The sequence below is a fragment of the Chelon labrosus genome (assembly GCF_963514085.1).
Source record: "Chelon labrosus genome assembly, chromosome: 4".
Lineage (NCBI taxonomy): Eukaryota > Metazoa > Chordata > Actinopteri > Mugiliformes > Mugilidae > Chelon > Chelon labrosus.
The window spans coordinates 32218713-32237308 of record NC_140340.1 but is presented as its reverse complement, the minus strand read 5'-3'; the positions used below and the strand labels follow the sequence as shown (position 1 = coordinate 32237308).

Here is an 18596-nt window from a genome sequence, read left to right as displayed (position 1 = left end):
TTTATTTCCTAGTGACGTACAATAATCTAACCCATAACCCTAGCCCTGCAGCTCTGCTAAAGGTCAGTGTGCTGGGGTTGTGGTAATGACATTCGATGGAGGGACAAATAGAGGGAGTGAAGGGAAGAAACGCCCTGGTGATTAAATAAAGTGTCCAAATCCACAAGTTAAACTGGTTATCATCACTGTTGTGGTAGGATGTCGTAAGAAATACCCTCTAAACTGAGCGTCAAGTGCAGTGTTCTTAGAACTAACAAAACGGCACAGACACACACTATTATAATGATATAATAGTGTGTTTATATGTCTATAAGACTTTTTTTTAAACAAGCTAAAACTAGTGTTGTTGTTGTGGTCCTGGGTTTCCAGTGCTGGTGCTGTTTGTTCTCTTTCCCTGCTCGCTCACTCTCTCTCTCTCTCTCTCTCTCCCTCCCTCATTAGGCTCACCTGGGCAGGTGGGAGCACCTGACTCAGCTGTGACCAGTTATCAGTCATCACTCTTTAAAAGGCGGGCCCTAGCTTCACTCCAGTGCCAGAGAGTTACGTGTGTTATGGTTTGTGCTTTGAGGATTTATCTTTTGCAAACATAGAACTCGTCTCTTGTGTTTTTTCCAGCGCCTTTTGTTTGCCTCTTTGTATTTTATTTTTTTTTTTTGTTCTGGGATTCACGTCCCTGCTAAGTTTTGTGAATAAACTCAACCCCATTGACTTTAACACGGAGTATTAAGTCTCTTGCTTTGGGGTCCGGTCTCCAACTGGACAGACCTTCACAGTCCTGCTATATTATTATACTTATTCTCAATAACAAACATGTTTTAGTTAATCTTAGAGATCTTCAACAGGGGGGTCCACAATCCCTAGGGGGTCCATGGAAGTACTGCTTTCCATAAATTTAAATGTCTTTTGAGACACATATACATAAGTAGGGGCCCCCCGCTCCTTCTCTCCATCAGTTTGGGGGTCCTTGGTCTGGAAAACGTTGAAGACCCCTGTCTTAGTGTGTTCTAACTTACTTTATACTGTCGCTGTCACTCAGTATGAAGCCTGTTTGTTCCCACAGAAGATGTGAAACAACAAACAAAATGCTTTTTGCAGCACAGGGGGAAACACGGGGTAAATCAAATTACACGTATTAGCAGACAGAGCCTTTAAACTACTTCCTTTGATATGTTCCTTTAATGACTTTTGATTTAATGAAAACCTATTATCAGCCTCATCCTGCTTTACATCCATTAGAACGAAAATGAAGCAGACCACAGTTTCTACCTTCCCAGCTGAGGGCCCTTTGCTATACATATTTAATGCCTCACTTAAGCCACACGGCCAACATTTCTCTGCCCCTTTTTCCATTTCGAGCTCACTGAGCCCAGCAGTGCTTTGAATCGGACAGAAGTCCACTGTACGCGCGAGAGAACAAGCGGCAAGCACTTCAGAGTGCCAGCCACCTGTTAGATTAAAGGAGAAGAGCTGGTATTCTCTAAAACGAAGCCTATTGGACAACCTGTCGAAATACACATTCGCTGTCATTCTTCAAAGAATTCTGTGAGTTAATTCACAGACTGTAAAACGTCCACAGAGTCTGCACATCAGGAAAATGTTTCCCAAATCTGATGTGGATGTGTGTTTAACCTTCACAGAGCAAGATGAGACTGCACATTTTAAAGTTAAGTGTATAATATTCTTATTTATAGTCTAATTAATCCATGCAACATTTCAAGATACGGCCTGTGAACTGTAAAACAAATTCAGAAGCATTAGCAGAGACATGTTAAGAAGAAACACTTACGGTCTTGCAGGATCTTTGCTGTTAGTCCAAGATCAATGCAAAGAAAAGAGGATGGACAAATTGTGACGTGATTGTTAATCATTTTAGAGACAAGAACACAACTGCTCTACGTTACATAGTCAGTGCACAGTCATCGTGTTAAAGCTCTGTGGTTCCCAGCTGACCCACTCACCCAAATCTGAATAGAACAAGAGCATGTGGTTTATAAAAGTTCATTTTCCAGTCCAAATGAGCTTCACTGTGATTCTTCACTGTTATCTTCTGGATGAAAAAATACTGTATTAACATATTTTGAACATTCAAGCTCTGTTACAATGTCCTGCTGTTATAAACACGTAATAAAATGACAACATGCATGACAGCAGGTCATTAAGAAGTGACCGGTTCCAGTTCATTAAGAATATAATTTAGGAGTGGTCTGTATTTGCGATGCTTGGGCAACAATTAGATTAGTTTTGGATTTCCTAAATGTAACTGAAAGGCAGCATAATGGTAATCACTCACGCTGTCTCATGAGTCATTATTATTGTATCCTCACAACAAGATACTCTGTATGAACTGGCAGGCAGAATGGACGAATGAAAACAGAACGAGTCTTCATTGTTTATATTTGATCACTGAGAATGTGGACAATTGACCAAAGACCAGTTGGGAACCACAGTTAGAGCACACACTCATGGTATAAAGCATTCATTAGAGCAGCTATCTATATTAGATGTCACATGAGTGTAAAATGAGAAAGAGATTTACAGTACTGAGTAATGAATCTCAATGAATCTCAGAGACAGCGACTGAGGACTCACCTGTAAGGAGTTCCCGTATCGACAAACGATGAGCAGTGAGGATGAGAAACACAGCACAGAGAAAATACTTTAGATGTCATGTCCAAGACTGTACCACGCTGTCATGTTGCATCTTTCAACTATACAAATAATTTAACTGACACAGAAATAAAGTAGAAGTATAAGCGCTACTGCTTTAAAAGCTTTACTGCTGGCACAGGAAATGTCTAAAGGTCTGGGCCTGTATTCCCAAAGATTCTTAGCGCTAAGAGTTGCTCCTAGTGGCCATACTCTAAGAAAATTCTTAGAATATTTTCTCTAAGAATCTTTAGGAATACGGGCCCTGGATGACTCTGTTGTTTCTTTCATTGAATTTAATTTAAGTGATGTTTTATTTTTTTTTGTTTTTTCTAGGCAACCTGCTTCTGTACGATCCATGTGTGTTTTCCCTTTCTGCAGAATCAAATGATACAGTGGCAAGAAAAAGTATGTGAACCTTTTGGAATTTCATGATTTTCTGAATAAATTTGTCATAAAATGTGATCTGATCTTCATCTAAGTCGTATTGACAAACATAATGTGTCTCAAATAATTACACAAAAAAAAAATCTGATCTTTCATGTCTTTATTGAACACACTCATTCAACATTCAAAATGGCAGTGGAAAAAGTAAGTGAACCCTTAGAATTAATAACTGGTTGACCCCCCCCCCCCTTGGCAGCAGTAACCTCAACCAGGCGCTTCCTGTAGCTGTCGATCAGACCTGCACATCGTTGAGGAGGAATTTTGGCCCATTCTTCCTGGCAGAACTGCTTTAGCTCTGTCATATTCTTTGGACATCTCATGTGTATGGCCCTCTTCAAGTCAGTCCATGGCATCTCTATTGGGTCAAGGTCTGGGCTCTGACTTGGCCACTCCAAAAGGCGGATTTTGTTTTTCTGAAGCCATTCTGTTGTGGACTTGCTCCGGTGTTTTGGGTTGTTGTCCTGTTGCATCACCCACCTTCTACACAGTTTCAGCTGACGTACAGACTTTCTTACATTATCCTGAAGAATTGTTTGATATATTTGGGAATTCATCTTCCCCTCAATGATTACAAGCTGGCCAGGCCCTGATGCAGCAAAGCAGGCCCAAATCATGATGTTTCCTCCGCCATACTTTACGGTTGGGATGATGTTTTCATGATGATATGCCGTGCCCTTTCTACGCCAGATGTAGTGCTGTGTGTTTTTTCCAAATAGTTCAATCTTAGTTTCATCAGTCCACAAAACATTTTGCCAATACCGCTGTGGAGTGTCAATGTGCTCTTTTGCAAACTTCAGGCGTGCAGCAATGTTCTTTTTAGTAAGCAGGGGCTTCCTTCGTGGTGTCCTGCCGTGGATGCCCTGCTTGTTCAGTGTTTTACGTATTGTACACTCATGAACAGAGATGTTAGCAAGTTTCAATGATGCCTTCAAATCTTTGGCTGTCATTCGGGGTTGTTTCTTTACCTCATTGATGAGTCTGTTGTGCTCTTGGTGTCATTTTGAGTGGGCGCCCACTTCTTGGTAGAGTAGCAACAGTCCCACAGTGTCTCCATTTGTAAATTGTTTGCCTAACTGTAGACTGGTGAATTTCTAAAGTCTTTGAAATAACTTTGTAACCCTTGCCAGCTTTATGTAAATCAATAATTCTTGATCGTAGATCCTCTGAAAGCTCTTTTTGGCGAGGCATGGCTCACATAAGCGATTTCTTCTTGTGCAGACCAAACTCCAAAAGTTTGAGGGGTTTTTATCAGTCAAAGTAGCTGTAGTCCACACCTCCAAACTTATTATCTTAACAAGACTCCAGGTGTGCTAAAACCTGACTCCAATTAAGTTTTTTGAGGTCATTAACTCAAGGGTTCACATACTTTTTCCACAAGCACTATGAGTTTTTTTTGGTTGTTCTCAATAAAGACATGAAAGATCAGATTTTTTTTTGTGTAATTATTTGAGACACATTATGTTTGTCAATACCCTTGACTTAGATGAAGATCAGATCACATTTTATGACAAATTTATTCAGAAAACCATGAAATTCCAAAAGGTCCACATACTTTTTCTTGCCACTGTATATGACAGTGGACTGAAGACTAAGACGCTTTCCTGCAAATGTGCTAAACACACGAAGATATAGATATTAGGCAGTAAAACTTGACAAACTTGACATCCCTACCAGCGCACGAACACCTGCACACTGATACACATACACACATGCATGATAAATCTGTCCCGTAACAGGAGTTTGACCTTGTATCTACAGATAAGGCAGGGTATAGGATGTGTGGTGTGTTTGTGCGTGTTTTTGCATACTTACTCTTCATCCGTGTTCTGCCTGCACACAGTGTGTGATACGTATATACCCATACTATACACCGTATCTGTGTGACCTAGTTAATGATGTTTAAATAGTGATGCACCGATGTAAAAATTCTGGCCGATACCGATAACCGATGTTAATATTGCTGTTATGGCCGATACCGATATTTACCAATGTCGATATATATATATGAAACACATTTTTATGATAATCAAAATCATTAATCATCAATAAATCATTTTTTTCTTTTACTTTTGCATTTTATTTTCAGAAATGACTGATACTGTATTCTGATAACATTGAAAAATATTTAAGGTACAGTAGTAGGCCTAAAAAATGGCCAAAGCCACTTAGCAAAATAAGATGACTGATACTGTTTTCTGTAAACACTGAAAAATCTTTAGTTGAGCAGAGATGTCGTCTGTTTGGTCATTTTTCAAAGTCTTTGAAGAGGATCCTATGCTGTATGTAATGACTCCTCGCTATGCTGTATGTAATGACTGTGAAGGCCGGGTGATGCGAGGGGGAGCTCGTGTCAAATCGTTCAACACAACCAATTTGATCACCCACTTAAAAAACAAGCATCCTGAAGCCTACAAAGAATATGAAAAACTAGCTAATGCTAAGCAGCGGAAGAAAGCTACTGCTATCAGAGCTAGTGAGCGGAGCGCGAGCGAGCGAGGGGCGGAGCGGATGGAATTTTGGTGGAGCGCGGAGCGCTTGTTAATTTAGAGGCCGGAGCGGGCGCTCTGTTCCGCTCCGATACCGCTCACACCACCAGCCTGACGCGTGCCCAAATCCACCCAGAATTCATTTCTTCCTAATAAAACCAAAACCGTTCATTTTCAAAAAAATTGCCATGGCAAGATGGAGTTCGTGAAATATTTTAGAAAGGAAACTGATAGGGTTATTTCTCCCTCTTTTAAATTGGAGCGAGCGTGGAGCGTGGAGCGATTTCGCTGCAGCGGGGGAGGACAGGTAGCCTGGCTCCGCCTGCCCACGTACTTCCGCTCATTTGCATTCCCTACAGTACTCCGTCTGGAATAGCTTGATCCGCTAACGTTTACTCCGGCCAACTGGTTGGCGAACCAATCAGCGAACAGAGGGCGGATCTGAGAGCGATTACGTTTCAGTTGCGCGCCGAGTTTGAAATGTTTACACGAACGGAGACGGATATACTCGAAGCCATTCGCTCCGTTGTGGATATGCTTCCTGGCATTACAGCACTTTTATTCCAATTTCGCGTCCTTAATTGCAATGGGGGATGGTAGAGTAGCGATTTGTTTACTTGTTGCGTTCTTGAAAGCGGAAGTACGAGGCAGCAGAGCCTGAAGGCTCCGGCGCATAACATACGTCATTACCAAACGTTAGTGATTGGTTAAAGGAACTCCGATGATTTTAAACCTCAAACTGTGCCCTCCCACCAGGAAATAAACGTTTGCCAATGGAGCTAGGCCAGACTCTCTGCGAAGCCAGAGAGTCTGGTATCCAGGCTAGAGGACAGGTGGAGCGGGGAGCGAAATTGAGCGGAGCGGCCTGACGTGAATTTGAGCGGAGGAGCGGCCGACTGAACAGCCACCTGAGCGAGGAGCAGGACATTCGCACCGCTCAGCTCCGCTCACTAGCTCTGCACACAGATCAAATACACAGGAATAATTATCGGCCTGTTCACATCGGCTCTATTTTTACACCTGACCGATACCGATGTGTAAAAAAATGACCATATCGGCCGATATTATATCGGCGGCCGATATATCGTGCATCACTATGTTTAAATATTATTCATCATAGGCCCTTCAGATATTATTGTGTGCGAGGAGAAAGAGAGAGAGTGCGTGTGAGCATGTTTAGAAAGAATGATAATAATCAATAAAAGTCAAGAGTTCAGTTTGCGGTGAAGCAGAGAAGGCAAAGTGAGACGGGGCAAAGGGCTCCTCATTTCCTCTGCTCAGTTACACTGTGTAGCATGTGATGATCATTAGGGCTTTGATATTTAGCTTTGTTTTGCAATACCATAATGTGCTGGAGCATGTAAATCACCTTAGTCTGATTAATATATGCATGTATTCTAGTCCATATTATATTCTACTCATTCTTCGTTTTCATTAAATATATTATTCTTCATAGCATAGAGGGAAAACGCAACAAGAGACAAAGAAAATCCTAAATGTTTAATTAATATAAAAGTCATAATAAATAATAATACATTATGTCACAGTGTGGCAAATTCATTAAGGAGAGGTCACTGAGGTCTAAGAGTGTTATCCAAATGGTCTTTGTTAGGCAGGGTGTGTGCATGTGTGTGTATCAGATCAATAGGACATCATAACTTCAGGGTTGAAAGGTCACGCTTAGAAAAACAAAGAGACATCGAGAAGCGGTGTGAGAGGAGGTGGGGGCGTAAAAGCCAGGTGTCCTCGGAGCTCTTTCTCTTTCAAATCATTTTTCATTGTCAAAATGAGAAACATTCATCTGTGAAAACAGGGTGTCTGTGTGTGTGTGTGGGTGGAGGGTGTGTGTGTGTCTGTGTGTGTCTGTGTGTGTGTGCGGGTGGAGGGTGTGTGTGTGTCTGTGTGTGTCTGTGTGTGTGTGCGGGTGGAGGGTGTGGGTGTGTCTGTGTGTGTGTGTGTGGGTTTAGGGGGGCTTTTCTGAGGGACAGGAAGAAAATCCATGGCTTCTTCCTTTCTTATTTGTGCTTTTTGTCCCACTTCACGTTCTAAAGGTTCTAAAGGTTCTAAAGGTTCTAAAGACCGTTCATCTGATAGCATCTTTCCATGTATAGTAAGTGTCTCAAATCATTTACAGAACAACATCAGATTATGGTTTGGGCTTTTCTCTGGCTACAGCGTTGCATATTATCTTTATTTCTCGTCTCATATCATTTGAATTCATCATATGCAGTATATTTACAGAATTCTGCACATATGTGGCAGACAGTCTAATACAACAAAAATAAACTATATTATATAATATACAATTGATGAGTGGTGTGATTAATTTTGGGTACTTTCTTCTAACCAAATATCTATTAAACATTCAGTTTGATCATGATGCCAGAACATTACATTTGACAGACAGACAGTATTACTTAGTATTATTAGGCATATTAGGCACCTATATATGTAGGCAACACCAGGGGTTGCGTTAACTGAATATTTTCCGTCACTGACCGTTTTTTTAAAACTGTGACGGAAAAATCTGAAGACCATCTGTCATTTTGACAGACTGCAATTCACACCCCTGACCACTTGGTGGCGAGTGACGTTATTAATTGGCTCTTGTCTCTAATCGCAATTTGTATTCCAAGCATCGCGGAACTTTTATCAGTGCATGATTTCCTGGTACACCGATTATACTGACGCACACGTCAGAGCTCGGCTAACCATAGACATATATACAATATTTATGTATATATGTATATATACAATATATATGTATATATGTCTGTGTCTATGCGGCTAACGCCTACCAAAATGGAGGAATCGGATGAAAGCACATTGCAGGGACTGATGAGTTTTTGTGCAAATTGTGCAAAATAAAAAGAGTTTGCATACCACCGAAGCACTTCAACCCTACGGTGCCATCTATGCTAGCTAGCAGTCCCGGACTGCAATCTGGACTGCTTTAACCATTTAAAGTCAATGGTGTTCTGAAAAAGTACTTAAAGTTAATGAAAATTAAATGCTATTTAATATGTCATTATTATCTTTTTAAAAAATTTAAATGACGGGTAAAAATAGATTATGACGGGATTTGTATGACCCTGTCAGTCAAAATGACAGACAACGAAAAAGTCTAGCTCAGCCTCTGGGCAACACAATCCAGTTTGTGTCTGTGTTTTCACTTCGTCTCAGAATACCAACAAACAACAACGGTAGCTTCAACTTTTCATACTTTCTTCACTTGGAAAAAGTGAAGAAAAAAAAAAGGCTAACAGATGGAACGGATCCAATAACTACACTAATACATACTTTCAAGGAAGTTCAGGGGCCAATAGCAATCCCCATTTGTGACACTAATCATTAACATTTGTACAAGCCAACTTTCCTTTTAAACAAAGTCAAAGAGGATCTAACGATTGTTGAATGACTTACGGTCTTGTGGTACTTCAATGGGTGCTGCTTCCCGCCACAGTAGCAGCAGTACTGATGTGACAACCAGGGCCACATGCTCACCCCGCCCCAACATGTCTTCCTGTCCGATCGGCTACTTCCTGAATGGACTGATGGTTCTTCAGACAGCCACCCCAAAGACCTGTGAGTATAGACAGAGAGGCAGATGGTTAGGATGAAGACAGCACAGTACATCATACAGTATGTATGATACACACAGGTGTGTGTATATATAAATATACACAGGGTTGTGGGACCTGGGTGACTTTATTTGCATACAGAGCACAAAACTGAGTTTGGATCTGAAGAACTAACTGAGGACGCATTTGTTAATGCCAGGTCTGAGCACAGGAACTAAAAGCTGTCAACTTGCGATCAGATTCCCCATGTTTAATGGTAACCCTATGATAAAGCCAGTTGTATGAATAAATAAAAATAAATTAGTTAAAATAACAATGTATAGTAAAACTAGACTTGGATCATTCTTTAAAAAATATAGAATGCAAAGGTAACAATGGCCACAACTAGGAAGTAAAACTACACTGTTGCGCATAAAGTTGGAATAAAACATCTTTTTACCTCTTCTCGTGACATTATTTGTGATTTATATAAATAAGAATAAAAAAAATATTATTTTATTCAGTAACATAACAAATGAAGTTGAATTTATAGGCAAAAGTCTGTTGCTCAAGTCAAAATACTTACAGGTTTTGCTGATGCATCCTCACTCTGAGTGTGACTGGTAAATGGCTCATGCCGTTTAATATTAAAAAACTCTTTTGCATGCATTTCACACATGTATTATTTTTTGTATTTGGTTTGTAACTTCAGCTTGTCCTCAGCTTCTTTTGTTGTTGTTTGCATTAGAAAACAGTAAAACACCACCTTCCTTTAACACAAGTCATGATTGCGTGATTAAACTGTCAAACATAAACTGCCAGTCACTACATCGGTAACGGATTCAAAATGTGGATGAAAGATTAAACGAATAAAGAGATTTTTTATTTTTTTTCCTAAAACTGTAACCTGTCCATATCTTCAACACATTATGCATAAACCACCTGGATGTATGTCAGCCCTGCCCAAATAGCTAATCTGACCCTGGGGAGCTGAAACAACAGCATTGGCTGGTTTTAGGTGCCAAGCATAGACACACACATACAGTGCATGGATGTAGATGGACAGAGAGGCAGATGGTTACACAAGAACATGGAAGAATGTAAGCGTTAGGGAAACATATAGTTCATTATGAGCATTATGACAGGATCTGCACCCAGCAGAAAAGTCACGCAATAAAAAATAATCAAGAAACAGAGGGTGGCAATGAGAGTGAAAACTCTTAAATAGGTCAGTAATCTCCACAATCTCCAGTGCATTATAAATTATAGCACACACTGATATACCGAGGCAGAGTGCACAGACATCCAAGAAAAAGGATCAGTGGCTGTCACATATTTCTTGGAGCTGTAATTTGAAATGTGAAATTTGTGTATGTGACAGTTTTCCCTGTTTGGTCAAATGTCCTTGGGTAAGATTGTCAGGTAACCAATGGGCACCTGACCAAATAGTCTCTCTGGGCCTGTTCAGACCTTGCATCAAGATCTGAGCTGGGTGATTCAATCGCGTAAAAGACAGGTGTGACCACCCCCATGCATTCCCTAGCACCTTGAAGCAGCGCCCCAGATGAAGTCGGGGTTTATTTGCATACAGAGTGTGAAACTGAGATGGAGACGTATTTGGAGACGCATGTTAATGCCAGGTCTGATCACACGTACCAAAGGCTGGTCACTTGTAATCGGATTGCCCTGATCAGATCTTAATGCAAGGTCTGAACCGGCCCTCTGACTCATAAGGATGATGAGGACACATACCAAGCAGACAGTCGGTGTGCCTTCATTCACCTGTGTTTATGTGCATTTTGTGCATTTGTGCAACACTCTGAGTGGACAGCAAAACAACCCATCTATACTTGGAAATATTTTCCAGTTGCTTTTTCATGTGGGAATCTCCCCCGCATTTATGAAGGAGGCTACATTCTACGGTTTTATAGGGTAGTCTGGAGGACACAAATACCACACGTGTTGAATAGAGCTGACTTAGTTTGTATGGCGCCTTACCATAATCCTAACCATCTGAACTAAGTGCGTAGCCATAACGCTTACCTTCACCCTGACCATAGCCTGATTGTAACCTAAGTCTTAACCCTAAAATGTCCTCACTTTGCACAAATGTCCTCACGCTGATGGTGTAACACAGTGGTTCCCAACCTTTTCACAGCCCGTACCCCTTCAGACATTTGACCTCCAGCCACGTACCCCCTACTCTCACGCACTTCAGACTCCTCATCGCTGTCCGTGACTATGCTAGCAGCTTCATTAGCCACCTCTGCACTGCTTCTAGCATCCCGGTCAAAGTTAGATTAGGGTTGTTGTTGCTGGCTCGCCTGTGGGCTGATTGGTGGTAGCAGTTGAGTTCTCTCTGGAAGGGCAATCTATTACCCATTTATCCATTTTTGGCGGTTAGCCGGGCGACCTAGTTTACCTCAGACTGATGACTTGACAGTTCAAATGACAGAAAGTTATCAGAATTGTTGACGACATAATTTAAAGACCCAATCAAGAACGACATTTGCTTGTTTCTGGGGGGAAAATAACTGTAGTGAGTATAGCTATATCATCAGGAGATTTGCACCTGCCCACCAATCATAGACATTTCAGGGAATCAGCGTCTTTCTTATTTAGGTGACCTAGCACTAGCTACATTAGCAGCAAACTGATACATAGCTTCAAAGCCAGCTGTCCTACAATCTAGCTATTAACATAACTGACTCACTTGAAAAACAGTCTTTTGATTTTTCATTTAGGTGGAGAATCAAGAAAACAACCCGTTATCCGTTTTTTCAGTTTCAAAATGTAATCAGTTCAGAGTCAACTCTTTCGCGTACCCCCTACGTCACTTTGCGTACCCCTGGGGGTACGCGTACCCCAGATTGGGAATCACTGGTGTAACTCAAACTGGTCCTCAGAAAGATAGCTGCACAAGAAAAAAAACACACACACACACACACACACACACAGAAGGTGACCTAACAGATGAGCCCAGATGTAACCAGGTCAGGGTTGGCTAGGTTCGCCCAAGGTGCACAACCTCAGGCACACATTACCATCATCAGACCCAGCTCTGTTTCTAACATAGTGCACAGGAGAAGTCACCAGATGAAATTCCACGTGTCCTTTCTGTTCTGCTAATTTAACAGGAACAGAAGGACGTTTGCAGGCTATTTCTAAAATGAATTTCTATCAAGTATATACAATGTGAAATAAAGACCAGCAAGAAACGTTTAATGACCGTTGACATGTTTTGCCAGAAGCACATACTGCCCAAGACAAAGAAGGGTAAAACTGTAAACCTAACTCCAAGTACCTCAAGTGGGGAGGATTTGCATAAATTTGCCGAATGACTCTGTAATATGGTTTCTTCCATTATTTAATATTAGATGTTTCTATACAAATGCCATAAATTGCTGCTGCAAGAACAAATCAGCCGTTGGAGGGATTCTTTTGGCTTTTTGTGAAGATTTTTTTAGGGTTTCTGATCTCTATTTACTGTGAGACAACTGGTTTTACAGTTCTGTGCACCTATTATGGTCACTACAGGACACTGAAACATTATTTTTGACTAATGTAATCTTTTCCTTTAAATGCATAAATGCGTAAAACTTTAATTCCTAATTTTCAGTGAAACTAGGCATGTAGAGCTCATGTAATTCAGTGCAAATCATTCTGTCTGTGAGAATATGAACACTCACTTACGTTCACGGATGCCGACACTTATCTTCTGTCTGTCAATCACTCTTTCGAGACCCCTCAGCAGACCTGAGGAGAAATAAAGAGAACACATAATTAGTATAAGTTCTCAAAGCCTTTTGAGTAAAGCTCCACATCAAAGTTCAACCATAGCCATTATATTATTCTAAACAAGCAATATCTGGCTAAATATGTTGTATGCTTAGAGCTAAACAGAGACAACGTCTGCCATAAAACAGGTGTGAAGAGGCAACATGAGCCAGATGTGCTGACTGCTCATTAGTCTTAGTTAGCCTGAGTACAGGAAGAAGCAGAAGATACAACAGAGCAAAGAGCAGCACACACATGCAGACACACATGCCTCAGGACTGTCTGCAGCAGTGTTTTATCTCCAACTGTGTGTGCGCTTTCAACGAGTCTGTCTGTGTGCCAGCAACTCCCTGTAGGTTTACTGGATGCTCTTTCCCTCTCCTTTTTGTCCTCCTTGACACACTCAGACTTGTGCATGTGTACAGTGGGATACACACTAACTCACAGTTTGCCTGGAAGGCTCTGAAAAAAACCTCTGGGAATATGAAACACAACTCTCCAAAACAAAAAGATTCAGGCTTTAGGTCAATGTCAGAAAGCACAGCTACAGTAATGTATGTGTTGGTTGCTTTAGACTTCTTTTTAAAGATTTGTTTAAGCGCTTTGAGTTCCGATAAGTAGAAAAACACTATATAAAAACAAATTAAAGGATGGTTTTCAATGGTTTCAAGGTTTTAAACTTCAATACCACCACGAATCCTGTAAATGTTGCCAAATGTTTGTGCATTAGCGTCACATAGTGTCATTAGACAGCGGTACTGACCGGACTGCATCTGTGGCTTTTTTGTTCACCATGGTTTCAGCTGGGATAGCTGCTGCTGGTGCAATTAGCTCCTCAGCTATTGTACATGGCTTTTTAGCTTTGGAGACAAGTAGGGTTGCCAACTCCCTGAAAAGTAAATAAGGGGCACCTCACTGGCAGCGCCAGTCGACCCGACTGCCTTCACTCTTCCCGGCGTGGTAAATTTTTTAACCGTTATTTGTGTATAAGGGTTAAACAACAATTTATTTTTAAAATAAAATAAAATAACTATCTTTTTTAAACAGAAACCTGTCCTGCTTAACTTAAAACTGTATAAAACAATAGAAAGCAGAACATTCCTCTTGTAGTAGTGCAATAAGAAAAGTGCAAACAGGCAAAGTGCAACACAAGCTTAACTCCCAGGAAATATCTATTCATTGCTCTGTCTATTTATAAAAACTTGGAACACACTCCCAATTAATGTGAAAACCTGTTTAGATTACTGTACCTTCTCATATGAGGTGAAAAAATTGTACCTAGGCACTCAATCTTGCCAACATTAATAGTTTGCTGTCCTTTCTTTTCATTTGGATCTTTATGTGTGCTGTCTATTATTATTATTATGGTATGTTTCAGTATCCTACCTGCCCTGGGACCCATGGAAATTAGCTATTTGCTAAATCTGGTACAGTGTTTCTTCTCCCTCTTTAAGTAATTAATGCATTTGGTCCCTGTAAGAAATAAACTCTCTAGCACTTTTGGGAAGCTAAACTTTTTATCCCGTTACAATATTACTGGTTAGCGGAATCATCCTTAACTCAAACTGACGACTAAAAAGCTCGTCCCATACCGTATGTGTTATGTGCCGTACAGTATCCTCCCTCTGACTACAGTACTGCATACATTGAACATCTGGGGAGAATGTTTAACTGGGTTAAGTGCGTTGCCATAGGGCACGATAGTAGTATGTCCTACTTGAGGAGATAGTGCATATGAGTAAGTCACAGACACTGAGAGTAGAGCCGCTCCTTGTCATCTGGTTGAGCAGTAAAACTGTCTTAGCAGCGCTCAAGTTAGAGGCAAGGGATTCATTTAATTTATTATTCATTTGGGAAAATCCAGGGAACTCATGCACAATATCCTGTGTTTGTAAAAGTGTTATGTGCTAATTACACCACAGGGATTCCTATAGTATTTTAGAGATATTTTAGATTAGCATGTACATAACAGTCGATGATGGTTATTTGATAGGCCTTTGTTTGTTTTTTGCATGTTCACCAGAATGAACAACTACCACACGGATCACCCTGATGTGATACTCACAGATCATCAGAGACCACAGGACTGGTTTTCAATCTTTTTCTTTCTAGTTGTAATTCATAACTTTGCCTGATATAATGTCCACCAGATTAACTGAGGCCCAAGAGCACACTATGCTACAATGGTAGCATAGAACAGGTTGTTTGTTAATGAAATGTAAATGTTATTCCAATATCAACAAATCTTTGGAGTATTTCAGATGAATTTCAGAAAAAATATCAAGCCTCGGCGGAAAATAATGTTTTTTTCCAAAGGATTCATAACGTAATACAAGCTGTTTATTTAAATTAAATGTGAAATCTTTACAACTAAAATGAATAAATAAATCAGCCCAAATGCTGCTGATGCTCTAGATCAAACACACACACACACACACACACACACACCAGTGTAGGTCTTTGCTCTGACCAGCTTTCAACAACCTCATGGGATAATATGAAGTGTGTGTGTGTGTGTGTGTGTGTGCACGTGCGCATCTGAATTTGACGTCTATCACCTGCTATTCCCTCCTGATGTATAACAGGTCTAGCACTCACCAATTCACTAATGACAGACCCAGGAGGTGAAAGAGAAAGAGGTCATGGCAATAAATGGCCCCCAGGAATAAAAGCAGTTCACAGGTCATATGCTATTATGTTAAAGAGGTGGCTATACGGCAGTGGCATCATTTCCTTGCTATAGGAGATCTTTACATGGCCTACTTAACAGCTTTACCTGTATATATGGTCTCACCTGTGCATAGGTTCTGATCTGTAAATATTGTCCATATGCTGTAAAAAAAACATGTACCATACTACTTATACACCACACTATTTATGCCACGTGCACTTACTGCCTATTGCACTTCTGGTTAGATGCTAAACTCCATTTCGTTGCTCTGTACCTGTACATGTGTAATGACAATAAAGTTGAATTTAATCTAATCTAACCTTTGGCCAAACCTAATTCTAATTCTCCTTAAGTTTTTTAAAATTTGCAGTAAAAAATTTGCCTAAAAACATTACATCAGTCTTTCTCCTCAATACATTTTTAAGCTGCGTAGACATCATGTGTGCATTTCCCTGAGTGGACTGTGACTGTGTGTTCATATGTATGTGTACTGTATATGAAATTAGCTTTCCTGTCCTTGACAAAGCCCTCTCAGGTCCTCCATACCATCAGTGCAAGGACGAAACAATAGCAGTGTCAGATTGCAAACCCAGCCCTCTGCAATAAGCACAACCTCCAGGGAAGGTAAGGAGCAAGGAACAAGGATGAATGATGGAGGGGGTGAACACGTGATACATGTGTATATCTGGATGTCATGCTTGGCAGGAGCTGTGCCTCGGTGTTGCAGAATGACCCAGTTTTAATCGACGGAGAGAGAAATGGCGAACTGAAAAAGAGAGTGGGGGAGCGGGGATGCAGCAGGAAGATGAGCGGGTTCAGTGGTTTTATTTTATAGGCAAAAAAAAAAAGACGAGCATGAGGGAAAAACACGGACGGAGAGAGAAAAGGAAAGTTTATAAGAGGGCCAGGCAAAGCGAGAGAGACGAAGAGAAGGCAGGAGGATGCAAAGTTGATTGACTGCCTGCGTGCATGTGTGTGTGTGTGTGTGTGTTTCCAGCCCTGAGGGGAAACACCCAGCAGTTCCATCCCAGATAATTCAATCCCAGTCTTCCTGGAGTGATGTGAGAGAGAGCATTTACATTTCCTGTGTCCACACGGTGTCTTTTATGAGTCATCTTAATAAATGCTGACATCTGAAGCAACGTGAGTACATGCGCACACACCCGCAGGCAAACTGTACCTATAAGATTTGTAATCAGCATGGTTTGGCTGACCCAGGCTAGGGAGGCCTTCAAAATCTGACAGAAGCATACATTTTGTCGTCTTAACCTGAATGTCTACTGACACTGTCCACTCCAAATATTCTGTGTTACATCTGTTTTATATCTGGTGGACCGGAACAATCTAAAATACTATTTATGCACATATTATTTTCTTTCATTACCTATTTAATGAACAGTTCATTCAGCAGTGAGCTGTAAACTGAGATTTCAGATGCTAATCCTCACATGTCAGCTGTCAGGATTGTGCTTGACAGAAAATTGACACTGCAGGATTTTTGAGTTCACGATGTTGACGATAAATTTATTCTGAGACTCAAATTAAACGAGTAAAATTAATTTTAAAAAAATGGGATGTAGTGGATTCTATAGGGGAAAAAAGCGTCTTAATAAATAAACACTAGATGTGTTTATGTCTTTTAATCAAAACCATAATCAATCCTTAATTGAACCAGGGTGATTTTTGCTTAAACCACAGATGGGAGTCTGAACGTGTACCCTGGTCTCTGGTGGGACATCTTGCCGACTTATTCAGTTTGCAATTGTGACGCGTTATTCATTAAATCAAACCAGTAATCACATTCATGTTGTGTTACATATTGTGTTCCTACAATCATCAGATAATTACAGCACCGAGTTCCACTGCCAACGTATCAACACCCCAGACATACACTGAATCTGTGGTATACAGGAAACATCATCAGCAGCTGTATTTGTTAATATTATCATGGCTGCAGTTCATTTAGATATTTCACTTCCAGGGACCTGGTATCATCCATGACACCAGCTTGATCACTGCATGCAATACTAGAAGGAACAAAGCCAATGTCATTAGGTAACCCATGTGCTTAGCTACCTTATACAAGTCAATCAATTGACTGTTGATTGCACATCCTATCACAAAGCAAGAACATCACGAAAAGAATACTGTAACCCAAAGGATGATAAATATCAAATCAGTCAACTACCACAACTCGATCATATCAGGGACGGGAATTTTCAATAAAAGACAAATAACACCCATGAGCTTTATTAGTCTGACCCAAACTAGCATAATGTAGCTCCCATTATGCAGTGTCCTTCACTACATAAGCAAAGTATGTTCATGAGCATAGACAAAAAAGCCCTCACACATGAAAGCATCGAGACATTAGGAACTAGGGGTTGTACCGACTAATCGACCAGTCGACTTTACTGCCGCGCCTATGACGCTTTAAGCCCAAATTATGCTTCCGCGTTGACACAGCGCAAGGGGGCGTACGGACCTATTACGGACCTATGGGCCAGACGTGCACCTCCCAAAAATCCTCGACGCGCGTCGAGGCGACGCAACAGCAACGCAGCAGCAACGCAGCGGCATTGGCTGTGATTGGTCCGCTAACTACATCCGCTGGAGACCGCTTTTCCGGTTTCCACTCATAAACATCATTGTCTCCTTTGTCGTGCCCTAATTTGCAATAGAAGTATTTCTTCCTCTGCTTGAATAATTTGGAGCTCCAACGCCAGTCTCTCTGTCTTGGTGTCCATCGCACACTGTGACTACGACAAAAGCCGGAAGGTAAATAACTATACGAGGCGAGATACGTCACAAGAGTCTCGGTCGGTCGGTCACAAAAAATCATAGCGCCCTCTACCGGTGTGGCATGCATTTCGACACGTAAACCCCACGCAGAACCATCACGGTCTCACGACTGCGTCCAAGCAACTGCGTGGCCATTGCGTGACCATTGCGTGATCACTACGCGGAAGCATAATCAAGCCTTTAAGCAGGAAGTCGACTAGTCACCGA

At 41.0% G+C, this 18596-nt stretch overlaps 1 protein-coding gene across 1 annotated transcript in view; it reads right to left on the bottom strand.

The window, feature by feature from the left end:
* The window catches only part of nfasca (neurofascin homolog (chicken) a), a 62232-nt gene extending 48900 nt beyond the window's left edge, over positions 1-13332 (bottom strand). Inside the window, exons 1-3 of the mRNA XM_084543959.1 lie at positions 12833-13332; positions 9003-9162; positions 1787-1804 (exon numbers count right to left, since the gene is read on the bottom strand). Of these exons, the coding sequence (XP_084400085.1) occupies positions 1787-1804; positions 9003-9096 (112 nt within the window). The 5' untranslated portion in view covers positions 9097-9162; positions 12833-13332. The remainder of the gene's footprint in view (positions 1-1786; positions 1805-9002; positions 9163-12832) is intronic.
* Positions 13333-18596: the final 5264 nt, after the last annotated feature.